Here is a 21,331-nt window from a genome sequence, read left to right as displayed (position 1 = left end):
TTGAAAAAAGAGAAAACCCAGCCTCTATATTAACTAATACATGCATATGTAGTGCTCTTTTTAATGCCTAAAATATGCTAATAAGCTGTAAACATGGTTGAGAAGTTACAAACATTTTAGGTTTAAGAACACAATGTCATGTTGATGATTATTATGTACCCACATGCTCAAAGACATAATATCAACTTCAAAGAATAAATCATTATCCTAGATAATGATTTATTTTGTCTTAAATTTTAGAGAAATGTTTTATTTTGTCTTAAATTTTTATTTGTGACATTGTATAATTTTGAACTTATTGACAATTATTACTGTATGGAGACAAGTTTCTTAAGATGAGAACTAGAAAAATTATAACTTATTACATTGTGATATTTATTCCTCTATATAATTGGCCGAAGTTGGGATTGAAATTTTTTATGACTAGATGAAATATTTTGAAAGCAGACCAGAAGAAGGTTATTCCTATATAGATATCATTATAGAGATATTTTATTGTAATATCAAAGAAAGTTTGACAATACTTTCTCAAAGAAAAACAACAATCAATGAGCAGAGTTTGACATGGCTTATATGAACTTCATAAATATAAGTATTCAAAATCAAGCAAGGGGTCCCAGTATTCTAAAAATCAGCCTAGGTCGCGTCTAGACATTGAGCGGCGTGGTGATTTTAGGCAAAACGATCACTAAATCCATGAAGGGGTTAGGCAATCTAGGTGACCTAGATGGTTCAATTTTTTTTTAATTAACTACGTAAGTAAAATTGGGTAACGCGTAGCCTACCACAAGGAATTTGTTAAATTAAATCGGTTGTTAATATTGTTTTTATATTTGTAATTTGTTAATTTTTCTTACTGAGCTTATTGGCTTTTATTGCATTTTATCTTTATTTTATTCTCAATACAAGTATATATGTAATTTGTAAATATGCATTTATTTATATAATTTAATAATAGAATATATTTATTTAAATCCCGATTAGACCCCAGCCCATTGCCCGACTAGCATCTAACGTCTTTAAAATCTTGGTCTCAAACCAACCAATCAATCATATTACTCATACTCTACGCATTTTATCAAATCATGTTATATATAGTTACTAGATTCAGGCTGCTTGATCCTATATATAGCTCACTCAAACTACCAATAGAATTCTTTACATATCATGCAAAATAGATTATGAACATTGTACAAGGATGATGCTATCCACATCCCCTATGTTAATTTATGTCATTTAATTATTTTCAATTTATCCGATTTGACGACATAAAATTGAAAAAAAAAATGTAAAAAATAAAAAAAGATATGTAATAGTACCCCCTTACATAAAGGCGTCCCAACTATAATGATGTTTGATTTGTGATATATATAAAACTACCACTTGCCAAAATCATAAATCTCCAAATGAAATCATAAACCTCAATAACTAGGAAATCCTGCAGCCACGTGGGTCCGCATAACCATTCGAATCCGGATGTTGATTTAAAATTAGGTTACAGGTTAAACCAAGTTGGTCCACGTTTGAAAAGATTCGTCCAAATCCGAATGTTGATATAAACAAGGCTAAAACCAAGTTGGCCGTCTCACTTTGTTTGTGCTCATGTCAAAATCTCTTTCTACTAAGTAATAATAATACGTTTACATTTTACAATGCGAGGGGTTATTTCTTTTTATATTCACGTGATATTACTTCAGCATATAATTATTATAATTAGAATTGTTTATTTTCTTTAATTTTGTTCAAATATCATATTTAATTCTTCAGGAAAAAAAAATTGTTAATTCAAAGAGGCTGCTTAACAATTCATATTGCCGAACAAATAGACAGTTATAATAACAGTGTAAGGAGTTATTGAGGTTAATGATTAGTTGTGTAATCTCAAAATTCAAAGAGATTTTTTAAAAGTGAACATGAGATGATGATGAAGAGAATGAATGTTTGAATTTTGACGTCAGCAAAATGATATCACATCGTTACGTAAAGAGGAATTGCTTGTTAAAAGTAAGAAGTTAAGTAGTGTCCCAAATCAATAAATGTAAAAGTTATGATGGGTCGATAATAATTGTTTAAATTTCACTCTTAATGTATATGTATCGTTGTGCTTAAGTAAAAAGGGATTATAGATACAAGGTCCACAGATTAGTTAAAACCTTGAATTGTACTCCCCCATGATCCCACATCACTTCAAAAGTTAGGTGTGGAGCCCCATCATTTTATATATTTAGCCTTTATCCAAAACTAATCACATCCAAAATTCCAAAATTAGTGTCTCAACTTTCCTCCACTAACTAGCATGTGCTTTTAATTATTTACAAATATTAAGAAAAGAAAACAGAGATCGGTTGGGGGATATGGTCGAGACATAACATCAATCGAACAATTATTAACATAAGGGTGCGGATTCTGTACGAGATCTTCTTCGGATCTCACTATTCAGAATCTAAAGATTAGCAATCCAAACCAATCAAATTAAATCCGACGATTCTCATTAACTCATTTCGCCAACTCATCTCACACAAATCAAGGGTTCTGATCTCTCTTAGACAAAACAAAAGCTCGAGTTTCATGGCCGTTAAGCTTCGGAGGATCCAAATTCGCGGATTGTCTCCTACTTTACCTAATCTTCTAATCTCAACCGGAAATAATAAATTAGTTGATGACTTCTACTCAATTTTTGAATCCAAGCAATCTTGAAAACACTATAGGTATAATTTTTTTTTAATTTTTTTTTATAAGAACGAAGAGATTCAAACTTAGATACGGAGACGAGAGTACTAACCAGCTTAGCCCTAACCAACTTGACTAAGCGTTGAATCTCATAGCATAAATTAAGAGATCAATAAGGCACATTAGCATCCATATTTTCGCTAGTGAACGACACACTATTGATTGAAATAAGATATTTAACGTATACAGGAAAGCCTGCATTGTATTACATTTGATCAACCAAGTGTGCAGGTTAATAATATAAAGGAAAAACAGAAACAACTTAAGATAAAATTAAATAGAATTAGACCTATGATCGATCAAACATCTGTTTCTCTGCTGATTTTATCATGTCAATACCTCTTGATTCTTCGTGGAGAACCGTTTCAGAAACTCGTAGGTGGTGATCATTGTTGTTGCAGAGATTGACATTGAAGCCCAACGCGGCCCCAATCCTCTGTAACAAGCCGTCCACCCACCCTCCTTAACCAGATTCCGAATAGTCTGTCCAATTGTTGGTCCACGGCGCCCGTTTTCCTCCCCATCCAAAACTTGCAGCCTTGTCTTAACTGTATCGAAGGGCATTGTGATCAGGGCTGACATGCCACCCGCCATGGCTGCACTGACTCCCTGAACTGCCATGACTGTTTTCGAACCTGGTGTATATGTGTTGACTCCATTCTCATTGCTCAAGTCACCTTTTTTACAAAGGTAATACCCAACTCCATCCCAAACTGTTCTTTGAGCAACAGAGTAAGATGCCCACCAAATTGCACTTGACGGTGCATATGTCACAATCGATAGCCCAAACCCTCTATACAATCCTCTTGGCCCATCCGTCTTCATGATTTTCCTAAATGCATCGATCCCGTTAACATATTTACAATCAGATGCACTAGGAACTTTGGGATTTGACTTCACACCACCTTGCACCATCAATCTCTGACTCACAACATCAATTGGAGTCCACACAAGCTGTGAAGCCATTGATGCACTCAACCCTGCAGTGGCATTGGCAATGGTGGCAGCAGCAGACTCCGAGAACCCTAACCTAATTGTGGCAGTTCCGACTTTACTCTTAGTGACCTCAAGCGCCGCCATGTATAGCGCCCGGGCAGGTATTGTACCCATCAAAGATGTCCCAAATCCTCTATACAACGCCCTAATTCCATCATGCCTAACAATCGAAAGAGCGGTCTTGATGCACGAGACTTGGGATTGAGCTACTTGTTGCCGGGTTTTCAACACCACAACAGGGTAAAGAGACGCTGAAACGCCGGAAAACAGCGCGGCGCCAAGGACGAAGAACTTGGATTTATCAAGCATCTGCCAATCAATTTCTGCAGGAATACGAACTTCATGCGCCGATTCTTCCTCGGCGGAGCTCAAATTCATCTTAGCCACCTTCTCTACGACTCAAATTCCCCAAAATTGATCAAACCCAGACCCCAATCACCCCCCCAAATTTCACCACTCAAATCCCTAATCTCCTCCAATCTCGCACGAAGTTCCTCAGTTTCAACTATATGTACACAAATTTACAAATCGAAACCAAAGAAAAAAAAAAAACTAATTTTGCGAGCTTTACAAAGACGAAGCCTTCAAATATGATACAGATTCGATAAATTTCATGACGAAAAAGAGGATCGAATTTCAACGGATCAGGGTTTTTTTCCTCCTGTGAAACCAGGTCTTGGATCGGACAAGAACCGCTCCGAATGCATCCAACATTTTCAGATAAAAAACGAGCGAAGCTTATCGGAGAACCTTACCGGAAGAGAGATCATCGGTAGCCGGAGAAGCTCGCCGGAGCAAGCTAGGGTTCCGATGGGCACCAAACAGAAGAGGAGAGGCAGTCAGTGAGAGAAAACAGAGAGAAAGAGAAATGGAGAAATAAAGAATTGGTGACCGGTAATATGGCGGGTTTTATTTTAGGCGGAGGGTTAAGAACCGGTAATTTGTGCGATCCTATCCGTTTCAGAAAAAGAAAAGAAAAAAAAGAAGAAAAACCTATTTTATGAGCGTTGGTGGGTCCCCCTCCCACACTCCCCTAATATTTATTAGCTTAAATTAAAGTTCGGCAGTTAGCTTTTTCTTGAACCCGATCCTCACCGAACTTAAAAAATTTGAGTCTAAGGATTAAATGATTCGAATCGTTAAAATTTGATTCAATGATTATAATTATTATAATTTTTAGAATAGTCTTTATTTGTAGCCGTTGAATTTGTGAATGAAGCCAGATCCATGACACCACTTCTTCTACCCAAATTTTGACATAAATTTTTGTGAAGCTTACTTTGTAATATATTTTAACGATCCGAATCAAGCAACGATTGCTACTCGTAAAGATGAAAATTTGCTAATTTATGAATTTATCCAACTAGACAATGACAATCCATGGTCTCATACTGACATACCAAGCAAGGCCTGCGGCTCATAAGGATGATAATGCTCGTCTATCTCATGTCTCATTATGTAGAAATAGTAGGCGAGATTACAAAACTCTAGTAAGATATGGTCCATGTGTAAGTGTTTTATTTGGTTAAAAAAAATGCTAGTCGACAACTTATTTATCACATGTAGAAGTGTTTTCTTAGGTAAAAAATGCTCGTCGGAGAAGTTTAGCCGTGCTACCACTATGATAGTCTCAGAGTAGGCTATTTACATGTTAGGCTATTCACGTGTTCATCCCAAGGGGCAAAGGCCAAGTACGAGAAGGGCAGCCAAGCTTACTGAATTCGACGCTTCCGTTGTCGAGGAGTTCACCTTATCAGTCGGGGCCATTTTGACAAAGGGACACCTCACATAATTTCAATAATACCTTCATATTTCACGCTCTCACCATATACCTTACAATTTCTAATTACACCCTGCATTTTCTACATACTTTCTCATAATACCCTCATACAGCACACTCTCACCATACACCTTACATTTTCTAATACACACCACATTTTCTACAAACACTTCACACTCTTCACACTTACGTGTGCAAATACATAAAGTCATCCAAGGCACCTTCGGTGCAGAATTTTTCTAATTTCTCTATTGGAGTGATTCTAATACAACTTTGGTCTGATGGATGCCAAAGGCTGGAGTGAGCCTGGATCTCTTCTATTCCTCTATCCTTGCATGTCCTAAATACTACCGTCCTACATCACTTAATATCTGGACGATGTGATGCCAACAATTGTTTGTTCCTATTTGCATGTGTTTATCCCATCATATTTCTCCATCACATTATATTTCTCCATCCCTTCAATTGTTTGATCCTATTCGTCCCATGGAAAGAGATGGAACGCTTTGAGTATTCGGCGTCAGTAGATGAGGAATATGATTTTTGCTCAAAAGAGGATGATGCTGGGTTTTGAATTATTAGATCAACTGAAAGGAACTACAATCCGATATTACAGACACCGATCAACATAAATGCCATGCTTGTTGAAGAGTTCAATAAGGCTTTCTCAAGCACCTGCGAAGCACTTTTAACCATTTAAGATGAAGACACCGCTACCGAAAGGTACGTTAAAGGTATGTGCTCGTATGCGGGCGTGTGAGCATGCATGCAAGTGCTTGTGTTTGGGTATGTCCTTAATTTGTTAGTATGTTCTCAAGTTTCTATACTGTTTGTGCATCCTAGAAATATAAGTGTTTTATGCACAGTGTGTGGATGAGCATTTGAAAGTGACGCAGGGAGCAGCCCAGAATCATTCTCCTGTTGCTAAAGCATTAGCACTCAACCGCATCTTCGTGGGAGGACATCCTCCTTCAGTGGACTCTGGTTAATCTTACCACTCTAAGAAACTTTCATACAAAAGGATTTAAGTTGAATACTCAAGAATTTATCAACGATTTGTTTACATATATGTTTAACTCTATTTCTCTAGATGAGGTAATTTTCATATGTTACTTCGTGAAGCATATTCGTTGGGCAAGTTTTTCGAAAAAGAATTTAGGCCGGTGAAAGATGCCATAGTCATTTTAGCTCAAAGGGAGAACAAGATACATTATCAAGGTTTTGGATTTGTCACTTTTAAAGAAGAGAAATCTGTTTCTCTTCTTTAAATAAATATGCCAAGGGTTTAGTACGTGTGTGATCCTCATCATCAACCATATTTTTTAAGGGATATCACTTATAATGCATCTATAAGCATGCCAATATCGTTGAAATCACTAAAACAATGAAAAATATGAACTTTTACCTCATGTTAACATGGGCGTAGTTATATGGGGACAAGGAAGGGTGGCCACCCCTTCGGTCGCCAAAAATCGTCACTGAGAGTGAGGATTTCGCCTCTATGGTCCTTTAAACTGTCGTCGAATTCTGCTACGCTACTTCGCTGCTTCTGTGTTTTATGCTTCACTACTTTTTCTACGTTTTATTCTTAAAATAACTAGACCGAAACGACATTGTTTTGGTCCTAGTATAAAAAAACATAGAACATAGTCGTTAAGGAGGGCTACGGTAAGGCTGTCATTGTTCAAGAGTCTATTAGGTTATTTGACAATATTAACTAATTGGGTGTGCAGAGAAGTTTCAAATTTTAGAGGCTCTATATAAGGTCATTATGCGTCATAGCCAGTATACGATTACTAAGAGGTATTTTAATGTAATGTTGAGTGAGGAATAGAGATCAATAGGCACACTTATAAATCATATGAGTCACTCAGTCATACCTACAAGGTGTTTGACGAAACACCTCACTTAACTGTCTCTCTCTTGAATGACACGCTCTGTGGCTATTGTAGAGATAATCAATGGGAAGATACCTTGTATCTCTTCCATAACATGTTATCTGAGTCAAGAGGCAATAATGAAAAGTCTTATAATTTCACCATTCCTATTACCTTGAAGGTGTGTGCAAGGTTAAGGCACTCACATTATGTGGGGTGCTAGTAAAAAAAGCCCTTTTAAAAAGATTATTTTTTCTTCAAGATTTATAATTGGTGCATTAATTGGACCCACCCAATAAAATAATTGATAGCACCTATGAAATACTATTGTTGAATTTCACTGTTCAATTTTTGGTACTTCGTATTTTCGGGAAATTGTTATTATTTTTTCGTAATTTTAGAATCTTAGTTGACTAGTTACAAAGTTTGATTTCATGTAATTAGTCATTAAAAGTTGGTAGACCTTTTGGAGTCACACCAAGTATGTTTAGATAGAGCTCGACATCACGAACATGTAGGCAAAAGTTGGTCGAGAAATGGAGTTGTAACAAACGTTTTACGAGGCACTAAACTTAGGGGCAAAATGGTCATTTAATCCTCTTTTTATGGATGGTCCTGCCTGGTTAATTTGCATTGGGGGACAATACTATTATATAGGTGCATGCTTATGGCTTTGCCTGGTTAATCCCGATTGTGGACTATATGCATTTTAAGGGTGACTCTGCCTGGTTAATCCTTGGGGATTATATGCATTTTAGGGGTGACTTTTCCTGGTTAATCTGCATTGGGGGTCACTACCTCTCTAGTTGGTTACATTATTTTCATAGATAGTTTCGCCTAATTAATCCTCATTGGGGAACCACACTATTGGAGGCATGCCTACCAATACACATTCTAGGACTACGCCTGGTTAATCCGCATTGGGGGTCACTACCTACTCAGTTACTTACTTCCATAGGTGGTTATGTCTGGTTAATTTGCATTGGGGGACCATACACATTCTAGGGTGACTTCGTCTAGTTAATCTACATTGGTGGGTCACTGCCTACTTGGTCAAATTATGTTATACGTGGTCCTGCCTGGTTAATCAGCATTCTAGAGATGGATTCTGTTGAGTGGTCTAGAACTATCTCTATTTCATTCGGTTGAGTGGTCTGAAACCTTAAGTTTGTTAGATTCCGTTGAGTGGTCTGAACCTTATCTTCGTCAGATTCCGTTGAGTGGTCCGAAATTCCTTTCCTAATTCAGTTTCGTTAAGAGATCCAAAACCATAGATTATTGTGCATAGAAGTTGCTTAAGTTTATGTTTGTGTTTGTAACTTAGGGTTACAATGTTATTGCTTTGGATTTCAGATAAGGCAATATGACAAACTTTATGGAGGTTGTCTTTCTTAAAATTAGTGAAGTGATAATTGATCTTGTCAGTTAATTAATGTAGTTAAATGTTAATATGATGCATCTTTGATTCATGGAATCGATTACTTGTTGTGAATGTGAAACTGTGGTTGGAAAGCATTGTGAGATGTGAAAAACAAAATGACAGTCCTAGTTATTATATGGTTCGTTAAGTAGTATAAAATCTAGTGAGTCATGCTCGTAAAGTCCATTGAGTGATTTTGGAACCCTATGTTTTTTGGCTATAAGTTTATGAGAAATGTTGGAGTTTAACAAAAGTGTGAACTATGGATGGTTTGATTTCGTGATAGGATACATAGACAGTCTAACACAAAGATTAGATGCAGTCATAAAGTAAACGAAAAGATACTATGCTATTGGACTATAGGTTGTTACTGCTACTTCACTTTGTGAGACTACTGAATTGGCTTACAAGTGCTTATATATGTATATTATTGAAGTACGGAATCTAACTGATTGTTGGTATTTGTCTGCTACGTCTCGACGTCATGTGTTGATTCTAGACGTATCTTAAGGTCGGAGCATGATAACACCTTTTCTCATATGTCAAATTTGACAGCAAAAAGTTCATGTCTATCCACGTAGTATTGAGACATCGGTTGAAGTTTCTTCATCTTTGAAATTGCATGACATTCTACTTGAGATTTGACTTGGGAGGAGCTTTTTAGAAAGGAAAAAGTTATTTAAATCATACTTTTTTTTTGGGTGAAATTCAAATTATATTTTCTAATTTAAGGAGTATTATGATAACATTTGTATTAATTTCTGCAAAATGTAGTTAGATTTTTTTTCTTTCTTTTAAACCTTCCCCATTTAAAACGATAATCTCCCGAGTCCCGAGTCCCGAGTCCCGAGTCCTGACCCAGTTATATAACACAAACCAACCAGCCACCGAAGCCCCCACTCCCATTTCCACACACTTTCTCTCTCACATTCTTCAACAATGGCATCTTCCTCTCTCTTCCAATCTCCCCCTCTCTCCCTCAAACCCCAAAACCCCGCTTCCCGCCACCCTCCAACCAAACCCCATTTCGCCACCACCATCAAATGCGTCTCCACCTCCACCCCTCCTCCCTCCTCCTCCTCCGAGCACCCTCACCACAACATTCGCGACGAGGCTCGCCGTCACAACACCACCCACTCCCACCACTTCTCCGCCCGTTACGTTCCCTTCAACGCCGACCCATCTTCCGCCGCCGCCGCCGAGTCCTACTCCCTCGACGAGATAGTCTACCGGTCCAACTCCGGCGGCCTCCTTGACGTCCAGCACGACATGGCCGCCCTCAAAAACTACGACGGCAAGTACTGGCGCGACCTCTTCGACTCCCGCGTCGGCAAGACCACCTGGCCCTACGGCTCCGGCGTTTGGAGCAAGAAGGAGTGGGTCCTACCCGAGATCGACAGCGACGACATTGTCTCCGCTTTTGAAGGTAACTCCAATCTCTTCTGGGCTGAGCGTTATGGCAAACAGATTCTGGCCATGAACGATTTGTGGGTCAAACACTGTGGGATCAGCCACACTGGAAGTTTTAAGGACTTGGGTATGACTGTTTTGGTCAGCCAAGTGAACCGGCTGAGGAAAATGAACCGCCCAGTGGTCGGCGTGGGCTGTGCCTCCACTGGAGACACATCCGCCGCCTTATCAGCCTACTGCGCCGCAGCTGGGATACCATCGATTGTGTTTCTACCAGCGAATCGGATATCTCTGGCTCAGCTGGTTCAGCCCATTGCCAATGGGGCCTTTGTTCTGAGCATTGATACTGATTTCGATGGGTGTATGCAGTTGATTCGAGAAGTCACAGCGGAGCTGCCGATTTATTTGGCTAATTCTTTGAACAGTTTGAGATTAGAGGGTCAGAAAACCGCTGCAATTGAGATTTTGCAGCAGTTTGATTGGGAAGTGCCGGATTGGGTCATAGTTCCAGGGGGAAATTTGGGTAACATATATGCTTTCTACAAAGGATTTCATATGTGCAAAGAGTTGGGACTAGTCGATAGGATTCCTAGGCTCGTTTGTGCCCAAGCTGCAAATGCGAACCCGCTGTACTTGCATTACAAGTCGGGGTGGGATCAAGAGTTCAAGCCCGTGAAGGCGAACACCACGTTTGCGTCCGCAATTCAAATAGGCGATCCTGTTTCGATAGACAGAGCCGTGTATGCGCTGAAGAAGTCGAATGGGATTGTGGAGGAAGCCACTGAGCAGGAGTTGATGGATGCCATGGCTCAAGCAGACTCCACCGGCATGTTCATATGCCCTCACACTGGTGTGGCATTGGCTGCATTGATTAAGCTTCGGAACCAAGGGATCATAGGCACTAACGACCGGACTGTGGTGGTGAGCACGGCTCACGGGCTGAAATTCACGCAGTCGAAGATTGATTATCATTCAAATGATATCAAGGATTTGGCTTGCAAGTATGCTAACCCGCCGGTGCAAGTGAAGGCGGATTTTGGGTCTGTGATGGATGTTTTGAAGAAGTACTTGTTGAGCAAGGCGCCGAAGAATTAGTTGCTGAGTGTGATCTGCTCAAGTAATCATGTAGTCTTATGTTATTGTTATTTGGTTAATAGGAATTGGTTGAGTCTTTGTGTTCACTTTTTTTGTTCGGTTCCTCAACGGTTTTAGGTTGAGCAACTATTTTGGTTTGTTTGTTTGTACAACTCAGGAGAACAATTCTGAGGCAGCATCGCCAATTTTTGTATGAGTTACTTGTCATTCGAATAGTTTTCTTCATGGTGAGTTTCTTTCTGCCCGTTTGAGATTGTTTCTCTAGAAAACATTTATATGCTCATAACTAGGGCTGGATTTCGGTTTGGGTTTCCGTTTGGTACCCAAACCGAAAACCAGTTACCGAAAATCGAAACCGAAGTATTTGGGAATAAGAAGCAAAAACAAAACTGAACCAAAATTTTAGGTTTACTGAAAATTGGTAAAACCGAAATAAAATCCGTTTTTGATCGGTTTGGTAAACTGAAATTACATTCTTCTATGGATTCAACGGAGGATTCGATGATGAAATTGCAGATTCGACAGAGAATTGCAAGAGGAGAAGCTTGTACGACGTCAGAGTAGCGTGGTGTGCTCGGAGAAGTTGCAAACTGAGTTGAGAGAGGGAGGGAGAGAGGGTGTCAGGGTCAATAGAGGGGAAGTGAAAGTAAAACTGAGTGAAAAGTGAAGACCTTGGGAGATGGGCTTTGGGCGGATCGACAAGCACTGCTGTGGCAGCGTTGGTTGCGGCGGTGGTTCCAGCGGTGTTTCTAGGTTCCTGTTTTCTTCGGTTCCAACTTTTGGTTGGCCTTGTTTTGGTGTGTTTGGTTGGCCCCGTTTTGCTTTGTGTATTTGTTTTGGGCCTTGGTTGTAAGTTTGTGTTGTTGCAATAAATGTTTCACCATGTTTTGGCATGGTGTTTTTCAAAAAAAAAATGAAAAAAAAAAAACAAGAAGAAGAGAGAGTTGATTTTAAACGAAGGGTAAACGAAATCTAATGGTTAATAATTCCATTAATAAATAAATAAATAAACATTTTTTTGCTTGTGTTTGGTTTTACTGAACAAACCGTTTATGCAAACTGAATAACATAGTGAAAGTTTGGTAAGTTTCGAAGGTTCTACTTGTACTTTTGTGTGAATTGGCGAAATTTTCTTTGTGTTTTAATCTTCAATTCGTTACTTTAATTCCAAACCTTGAAGAGATTCATGCATGTTTTCTCCCAAGGAATATTTTAGATGGTCCAAGTTTTCAATTCCCAATTCACTCTTTTAAATTCTTTTTCTATTTTTATTTATTTTGAAAAAACCTCACTTCAACTTCTTTATATATTATTTTCCATAATCTTTTATTTCACCCATCCAAAGGCACGTTCGCAAGTAATATGGGGAACACGGTCAAATACATCAAGTAATTTCAAGTATTCAATCAATTGTAATATTACATTTTGTAAACCGAATCGTGTTCATGTCTAGCGTTCTAAAAATCAGCATAGGCGGCCGCCTAGACGCTGGGCAATAGAGCCCTAACTCGATTTGGGCCAAAACGTTCACTTAAGGCGAGGAGGATTTAGACAGCTGCCTAGGCGCTCGTTAGGCGTTCTAAGTGGTCTAGGCGGCAATCAAGGCGGCTGCAAATCCCAAACTCACTTCAACTCTCGCAACAAATCAGCAACTTCCGATATTGTACGTACAAGCAGAGCCTCGGTGAGCTTCTGAAGCTTGCCGTCTATGAGCAGATGAGGGAAGAGAAAGTACATAGAGAGAGAGAGAGACTACTTGACATTCTAATCCATGACGACGTGAGTTGCAGATTTAGTTTGAGTTTCTGAAAGGGTTAATGAAAAAGAAGAAATGAAGGGGCTTAATGGGAATTGTATTTTCACTTTCCAATGGGCCAAAATGTGGTTTTGGTCTGGGCTCCACGTTGGGGAATGTGAGAGAGGTGGAGTGGAACCTGGTTTTTAATTAGGAAAATTAATGAAAATAGTTCGAAAATTTTAAGTTTTAACGATAAAGACAAAATAAAGGATAAAGTGAATAGTATTAGGATTGACTTTTTAGTGTAAAAATATGATTTTTCGTTAAAGTGAACAATATCGGGAGTTTTTCATTAAAGTTCCCTTTTTTTTAAGCCACCCACTGCATGGTCTTTTTATTTTTTAAAAAGTTGGGGAGATAAATAAATATATATCTATATATTTTGTTATATATAAATGTTATATGAATTATTTAGAGAGCTGCTAGACCCACCTCGTTATCTTATTTCCCCACCCACTATTATTCCTAAAATAACCCTTAATATATATATATATATATATGTGTGTGTGTGTGTGTGTGTGTGTGTGTGTGAAAAATTCATTTTATTTATTTATTAAGGAGTGTGATTAGTTTTTAAAATTTTAAAAAGAGTATGAAAAAATGATTGTGGGACAATTTCTCTTAATAAGTGCACATTTTATCTTAATATTACATAATTACTATTTTATCCTCCTTATGTAAATATTGTGTATCAAAAGTGAGGGTAAAATATGAAAAATAGGGATATGATTGTTATTTTTTCAAAAGATATAAAATTATTATTTTACCCTCCTTATGTAAGTATTGTGTATCAAAAGTGAGGGCAAAATAGGAAAAAAGGGGCAAAAGATACAAAATTACTATTTTGCCCTCTTTATGTAAGTATTATTTATAAAAAATGAGGGCAAAATTGGAAAAAAGTGGCAAAATTTTGACAAGGAGGGTACTCTTAATAATTGTATAGATATATATATAATTATAACTTATCTCTTAAAAAAAGAATATAAACAAATAATATTACTCTCTTCTAAAAGCCAGCAGAAATAAAAAACCGGAGTCTTCCAATCTTCAGCCTGATGATACTTGTTGTTCACCGTGGGAAGGGAAAAATCGGAGTCTTCCATTTGCTTCCAGAACTCTAGAGCTCTCTCTCGAACCCGAACCCCTGGCCTCCGCAAATGTGGCTCACCCATGTTCTGGTGGTGTGTAATTTGATCAACCTTGAGCTACCAACCACTTGGAAAATGCTAGATTTAGATTGAGCCGTTTATAAGATGGTTTACCTATTATCTTTTATTTTCTTAGGCCCCTTATAAGTTGTCAGCAATCCAATAAAAACAGGTTTGGTCAAGATTGAAAATCGAGCTTACTCAAGAAAACCATATCTAGGAATACGCATATGAAACGTGAAACAAATTGCACCCTACCCTACTACTAATCATAATAACGTACGCAAAAGTTAAATATAAAATCATAGCAATAAAGGTATGAAAATTCAAATAAAAAACCACAGAGCTATACAAGTTCAATTGTACGATGGCGACAAATTAAAATTACTCACACATAAAATTATTCTTTTACATCTTTGATGGAAACATAATCATCTACTTCTGCCATAGAAACGTCATCTTCTAAGTTCATTCTTTTTGCTTTCTCTGAATAAAAGGAGATGGGAATGAGGAGTTAGGGTTTAAGAGAGATAAATCGTCTAAATGAATAGAAAGATAAATTGAGGTGGGAATAACAACTCTTATTATTTAAATAATGGCTTTTTTCCTTTGACTATCATAATATATACAAGAAGACAATAAAGTCCGTCACTTTAGCCCATTCATGACAAGGAGTTTGCTGAAAGGGAAAATGATTTTCTCTGAATCCTAGATCTGAAGATCAATCAACTATGCTCGTTTATTGTATATCTTACGATGAGTTTTCTTTACGTACTATTTATATTTAATTTTAAGTTTTGAATGATTTCTGATCATATAATGTACAATGAACGAAAACAATGAAAACGATTAATTCATGATTCGGAATCCACAAAGAGGATCAGCACAGCAAGTACCTGTCATTATCGGCTGGATTCAAGACAAATGCAAGGAAACGTGTACTGAACGTTTTTCGCCGATCACCACTCGAAGTATATCTCCAACTCCTCCCTTGGTAAACACTTGACTTCACCACGCACTGAGATGGAGCAGAAGCAAAGCATTCAAGGATTCAAGGGCCACGCAAGGTTGCCAAATTTTGCAATTCCGAAACGCTACGATCTTCATCTCAAGCTTGATCTCTCGTCAGCATGCGCCTTCTCCGGCGTTGTGGAGATTCACGTTAGCATAGTCGAAGAGACCAAGTTTCTTCTCTTGAACGCTCTTGAACTTGATGTTCATGAAGTTCTGTTCACCAGCTCTCATGGCCAAGTAACTAATTCTTGATCGACAATGATCTGATTTTATTGGATTTTCGTTTTGTTGGGTTTTTTAGTATCTTCATTTGCAGCTTTACCGCCCGTGTGATGTTGTTTTGGACGGTGATGATGAATCTCTTGTTCTGGTGTTTGATCAAGCACTTGGTGTTGGTGAAGGAGTTTTGGGGATTAAGTTTTCTGCAGTCCTTAACGCGCACTTGAAAGGGTTCTATAAATGGTAAGAAAATTTAAATGAGTTGTAGATAACTTATAAGAACTTTTCATTGTCACCAAACAAGGATTTTAATGAAGAATCTGACACTTTTACCAGCACTTATTTGGATGGAGGAGAGAAGAAGAATATGGCAGTTACTCAATTCGAACCTGTGGATGCACGGCGGTGCTTTCCTTGTTGGGACGAACCTGCCCTCAAGGTACGCATAAATTCCTTGATAAAACAGTCACATAAATTTTGCTTAAACCCGAAAACTCTTCTTTATTGTTTTGACTCAGGCCACATTCAAGATAGCAGTAGATGTACCACTGGAGCTGACAGCTTTGTCCAATATGCCAATTACCAATGAGAAGCTTGATGCAAATGTTAAGACTGTTTATTTTGAGGAGTCTCCTATCATGTCAACTTATTTAGTGGCTGTTGTTGTTGGCGTATTCGATTATATTGAAGACACAACATCCGATGGTATGCAAAGGCGAAGACTTTGTTCGATTATGCAACAGAATTCGTTTTAGAGATTACTTAAATTTTGTCTGCAGGGGTACTGGTTCGTGCATATTGCCCTGTTGGGAAGAGTGACAAAGGAGAGTTTGCTCTAAATGTCGCTGTTAAGACGCTCGATCTTTTCTCCAAGTAAGTTTTGTATTATTTTTTTTCTGTTTTTCTGTTGTGCTAATTTTATTTAACCTAGTGATCGTTACATCTAGATACTTTTCAACGCCGTACCCTCTCCCCAAACTCGATATGGTTGCAGTTCCTGAATTTTCTGGTGGGGCAATGGAGAATTATGGTTTGATCACGTACCGTGAAAATGAACTGCTTTACGATCCTTTGCATTCCACAACAGCAAGGAAGCAGAGAGTAAGTCTAATTTCTAGTTCTGCTTTAAGCTTTGTCTCACTTTTGCAGTTGTAAAATGCTCCTCTGAAAAGTCTGATGAAATATCTGTAACCCTTTTCTTATTCTGTTAGATGGCAATTGTTGTAGCGCATGAAGTAGCACATCAGTGGTTTGGCAACCTGGTGACAATGGAATGGTGGTCCGATTTGTGGCTTAATGAGGGTTTTGCGACATGGGTAATTTCCGGCCATTCAGCTCTCTATACCTTTCCAACATGATGGCATTACACCAGAGATAATTATCTGATTTTTGTGTGCCTGTTTGTTCTTATATTTCCAGGTAAGTTATATGGCCACAGATATTTTATTTCCCGAGTGGAAAATATGGGCTCAATTTCTTCAAGAAACTAGTGGCGGCCTAGTTAAGGATGCACTGGAGCAGTCACATCCAATTCAGGTAAACATCATTTGATACTATTGCTCAGGTGAAAACTGCTTAATCAGAGATATGGCGGTCATTAAAAGTAAGAACCGCCATAAAAAGCTTTCTCCTGTATCATCTGTAGCATCAACCAAAGAACGGAGCATCTTTGCAGGCACCTGAGATAATTAAATCAGTAGTGTGACAACTGAACAAAAGTATAAACAATAATGTGGTTAGAGTTTGTGAAAAATGCACTGGACTCCGTCAAGTGAAGTTCAAACATGTGTGTCAATGTATATGGAGCAGGAGGAACCAAGGAAGTCAATGAGCAATGATATCAGCTACAGAACATGCTCACTCCAGGAGCAAAATCAATATACATTTTAACAATTCAGATTTTTTTTGTTTTGTTTGGGGGGGGGGGGTGGGGTTGGGGGAGAAGGGTGTTGGTGGGGTGGAGAGATCACGTAAACTGCTCTATGCAGCATATTTATCTGCTGGTTGGCATAATTTCAGGTGGAGATAGGACATGCTCGCTCAATTCTTGAAGTCTTTGATGATATCAGCTATAAAAAGGGATCTGCTGTTATCCGAATGCTGCAGGTTTATCTCGGGGATGACATATTCCAGGTACAAAACTGATGTCCCCCCAGTGAGATTACCTTTCATACTGTACCCCAAGTTTTCACGGTGAATACCATATGCGGAAGTACTCTTCTTAATTTTATCACCAAATGCACCGCTTGAAATTAAGCCTTGCAATCCTAGATGGTTTTCTGCAATTCCATGCGCAATCCAAATCCCAGTACCAAACAATTTTGTTCTCTCAAGATAAAAATAAACATATGAAAACTACAATATATAGTGTTTTGAACAAAAAGGACTGAAAGGCAAAGACAAGAAATGGAATAGTTCTTGTTATGAAGACATTCTAGTTTGCAGTTCATTGTCAATTTACTCTCTGCAATCAGCGAATTTGTTAACATATTTCAGTTTGTTTATGTACTGTGGCGTTTCATTATCCAATCAGAAATCATTAAGTTCCTACATGAAAAGATATTCTGGCAAAAATGCGAAGACAGAAGATTTATGGAGTGTTCTTTCGGAGGAATCTGGTGTCAAAGTCAGTGAAATGATGGATGGTTGGACAAAGAAAAAAGGATATCCTGTTATCTCAGTAAAATCCAAAGAGAATATTTTGGAATTTGAGCAGGTACTACTAATACTCAACGCCAAAATCATGTTATCTGCAGAAATCTAATGAAGTTTTTGTTTTCCAGACACAGTTCCTGTCATCCGGTTTGCATGGTGGTGGGAAATGGATCGTTCCAATAACTTTTTCAGTTGGTTCGTATGAGAGGCGCGAGAATTTCCTTTTGGAAACAAAGTCCAGAGAATTGAACGTATCAGATCTTGTCGATTCCTTAAAGAATAAAGAGAAATATGATGAACAACCGTGGATCAAGGTTAACATCGAGCACAGCGGTTTCTATAGGGTCAATTATGAAGATAAGCTTGCAGCTCGGCTTAGGAAGGCTATTAAGCATAAGAGCTTAGAAGCAACAGACAAATTCGGTGTGTTCCATTTATCACTTTCAGATTGTTTTTATTATGTGGCTTCGTTTTTCAGATTGTTTACTTGATTTTGGGCCATTATAAACCACTCATAATTCAACGATATATAACTCCAAGTCTCATATTTCAGGCATTCTGGACGATGCATATGCTCTTTGTGAAGCTTGTGAACAATCACTTTCATCTTTGCTTTCCTTGATGGATGCATACAGAAAAGAAGAAGAGTATATTGTCGTAACAAAATTGATAGATGTAAGCACATAAACTTTTGTCTTGGTGAATATCAGTAGCACCACCAACTATTTATCGTGGCACTACCTTTTGCGTTGTATATGCAACTGCAGGTTTGTTATAATGTCGTTAATATTTCAAGTGAGGCCATCCCAGATTCGGCAAATGAGTTGAAAAAGTTTTTCATTAGTCTCCTCCTGTTTCCAGCAGAGTAAGAACACTCATTATTAGTATGGGAATACATTTTTTTCCTTTTACCTTATTGAATGAGTTGTACTTTGGCTTGCGATTGTGATTCTGATACCAATAAAATTGGTTCCTCTCTCTCTTTTCCTTTCCTAAAATGAACATTGTATGTTGTGATGTTTTGCAGTCTCCTCGCGATCATGCAGTAATACTTTAATTAGGATTGCAAAGAAGAGTTTAACGCTAACATAATATATTTGAATGTATGCATACAGAAAACTTGGTTGGGATTCGGTACCAGGAGAGAGTCACTTCAGTGCACTTCTGAGAGCAGAAATCTTGCAAGCTTTGGTTACGTTTGGCCATGACAAAACTCAAAAAGAAGCATTAGACCGATTTCAGACATTATTGAACGATAGAAACACTCCACTTCTTTCAGCTGATACGAGAGGGGTAATAAATCTTACCATGTGTATCGCTTCCTCATCCTTATTAAGTTTCAAAGCTAACAGGCAGAAGTTTGAACACTGTCCTGCAGGCTGCTTACATTGCCGTGATGAGGAATGCTAGCAGCTCCAATAGAGAAGGTTTTGAGTCCCTACTAAATGTTTACAGAGAAGCAAATACAGTGCAAGAGAAGGAAAGGATTCTACGTAAGATTGAAATGCGTTTCATTTTCTGGCATTCTCCTATTTTCCGTCTATTGTCTAAGCGAAAGTAACTTGGAATCTTTCCTTTACAATTTAACCCTGTACAGGTTTTTTTGCATCTTCTCCAGACCCAGATACAGTTGTGGAGGTTCTGAACTTTTTTTTATCCGAAGAGGTATTTATTCGCAGTACTAAATTGTGGTCTACAGCAGCTGCACTTCCATTGCCAGTTTACACCTACTTCATCTCAAATTTTATTTTCAGGTTCGAGATCAAGACATTGTATATGGACTTGTTGGTATAAGTTTAGAATGCCGCGAAACAGCGTGGAAGTGGTTAAAGGTACGGGTTCCATTAATTCTCGGAAACACGATTTAGATGAACATGGAATCGGTATAATTGGCATTGTGAAAGTCACATGGAATTGGAGAGTTTAACTTTTTTCGGTTATGAATGCAGGAGAATTGGGACCTGATCCTGACCAAATATGGCGCTGGGATGCTGCTCACCCGTTTCGTAAGAGACACTGTGACACCGGTAAGTAGAAAGATTTCTGTCCTTAAAACTGGTAGGCAATTATACCTTGTAGAACACGGTACACTTGCTGCTTTTAACGGCCGCTTTGTGTTACTTATCGAATCTTCGTTGACAGCTTTGCAGCAACGAAAAGGCTGATGAGGTCGAAGAATTTTTCGCTAGCAGGGCGCATCCTGCAATTTCCTTGACTTTGGAGCAAAGCATTGCGCAAGTCCGAATCAAGGCGAGGTGGGTTGAACACACGAGGCAGGAGCAATGCCTTGAAGGGCAAGTCAGAGAACTAGCAGGCAAGAAATGATTGTTTGTCACTTGTGTAATTTGTATCTTAAATATGTCAAATTGGAAACATTTCTTTTGATCAGATATTGGTACAACTTGTTTAACAATAATATGCACTGCTTGAGAATTTAAGCAACCACTGTTCTAAAATTCTCGCCTAACGCTGCTTAGGCTCTAGGCGGCCGACCATCACCCCGATTAAACTCCAAGCGTTTGAAAATTAAGAAAGAGTGCATAAACCTACCTAGGTGCCTGTCTACCCGCCTAGGCACTTGTCTAGGTTGTGACTCTTAGATAGAAACAATAACTTTCATTTTACATTTTATTTTTTTAATGAATTATAAGCCGCCTAGACACTTGTCTAGGTTGTGACTCTTACTTAGATAGAAACAATAACTTTCATTTTACATTTTATTTTTTTAATGAAATATAAGAGACTGGAATACTTAGATAAACATTCATTAATCATTATATATTTGTTCCCCATGTTTTCAATATATTCAAATACTTTATAATTTATGTGTCATTCTGTTTTCCAATTTATCTATCACAATACAATTATGTATTTGCACTCTAAATTTTATATAATTAGAAAGAAAAATACATTTGAGGAGTGTATGAGATTTGTGGAGTGCTAATAACAGTTCCATTGTTTTATATGCTGGCATTTATTTATGTGTTTATATAATAAATCAAATTAGAATTTAAAAAACCGCCTAGGCCCCACTTAGATGCATAGGCACTAGGCTCCTACTTGTAGCTCGACTAGCTCCTTGCACCTTTTACAACCTTGTTAGCAACTAGCACCAGTGGCAGATGCATTGAGGGGCAGGGGGTCAGCTGACCCTTCGAATTTTGGTGAATGTCCATAGATATTGTGGGT

The 21,331-nt window shown here is 38.1% G+C and overlaps 3 protein-coding genes across 3 annotated transcripts; 2 read left to right on the top strand and 1 right to left on the bottom strand.

Moving 5' to 3' along the window:
- Positions 1–2,846: 2,846 nt before the first annotated feature.
- Positions 2,847–4,679, bottom strand: LOC103961539 (solute carrier family 25 member 44). The gene has a single exon (XM_009374106.3). The coding sequence runs from the start codon at positions 4,102–4,104 to the stop codon at positions 3,058–3,060; it is 1,047 nt and encodes a 348-aa protein (XP_009372381.1). The 5' UTR covers positions 4,105–4,679; the 3' UTR covers positions 2,847–3,057.
- Positions 4,680–9,673: 4,994 nt separating this feature from the next.
- LOC103961540 (threonine synthase, chloroplastic-like) lies at positions 9,674–11,533 on the top strand. The gene has a single exon (XM_009374108.3). It carries the CDS (start codon positions 9,743–9,745, stop codon positions 11,306–11,308), a length of 1,566 nt encoding a protein of 521 aa, XP_009372383.2. The 5' UTR covers positions 9,674–9,742; the 3' UTR covers positions 11,309–11,533.
- Positions 11,534–15,269: 3,736 nt separating this feature from the next.
- On the top strand, positions 15,270–20,580 carry LOC103961541 (aminopeptidase M1). Its single transcript, XM_009374109.3, has 19 exons — positions 15,270–15,505; positions 15,585–15,730; positions 15,824–15,926; positions 16,006–16,192; positions 16,267–16,360; positions 16,435–16,588; positions 16,699–16,803; positions 16,907–17,023; positions 17,507–17,620; positions 18,021–18,203; positions 18,271–18,565; positions 18,696–18,817; positions 18,910–19,007; positions 19,258–19,435; positions 19,521–19,635; positions 19,740–19,807; positions 19,897–19,974; positions 20,092–20,169; positions 20,285–20,580. Exons 1-19 carry the CDS (start codon positions 15,278–15,280, stop codon positions 20,465–20,467), a joined length of 2,646 nt encoding a protein of 881 aa, XP_009372384.2. The 5' UTR covers positions 15,270–15,277; the 3' UTR covers positions 20,468–20,580.
- The last annotated feature ends 751 nt before the right edge of the window (positions 20,581–21,331 follow it).

The sequence above is a fragment of a genome, unplaced genomic scaffold (assembly GCF_019419815.1).
Source record: "Pyrus x bretschneideri cultivar Hongxiangsu unplaced genomic scaffold, Pyrus_bretschneideri_v1 Contig26, whole genome shotgun sequence".
NCBI classification, from domain to species: Eukaryota; Viridiplantae; Streptophyta; class Magnoliopsida; order Rosales; family Rosaceae; genus Pyrus; species Pyrus x bretschneideri.
This window is presented reverse-complemented; position numbering and strand designations above follow the sequence as displayed.

Bases quoted from the DNA above. Each gene is read 5' to 3' on its own strand.
- LOC103961541 (XM_009374109.3), top strand. From the start codon at position 15,278: ATGGAGCAGAAGCAAAGCATTCAAGGATTCAAGGGCCACGCAAGGTTG. The intron at 15,927-16,005 runs GTACGCATAAAT...GTTTTGACTCAG, and splicing joins GGGACGAACCTGCCCTCAAG to GCCACATTCAAGATAGCAGT. The intron at 19,975-20,091 runs GTACGGGTTCCA...TTATGAATGCAG, and splicing joins CAGCGTGGAAGTGGTTAAAG to GAGAATTGGGACCTGATCCT.
- LOC103961539 (XM_009374106.3), bottom strand. From the start codon at position 4,104: ATGAATTTGAGCTCCGCCGAGGAAGAATCGGCGCATGAAGTTCGTATT.
- LOC103961540 (XM_009374108.3), top strand. From the start codon at position 9,743: ATGGCATCTTCCTCTCTCTTCCAATCTCCCCCTCTCTCCCTCAAACCC.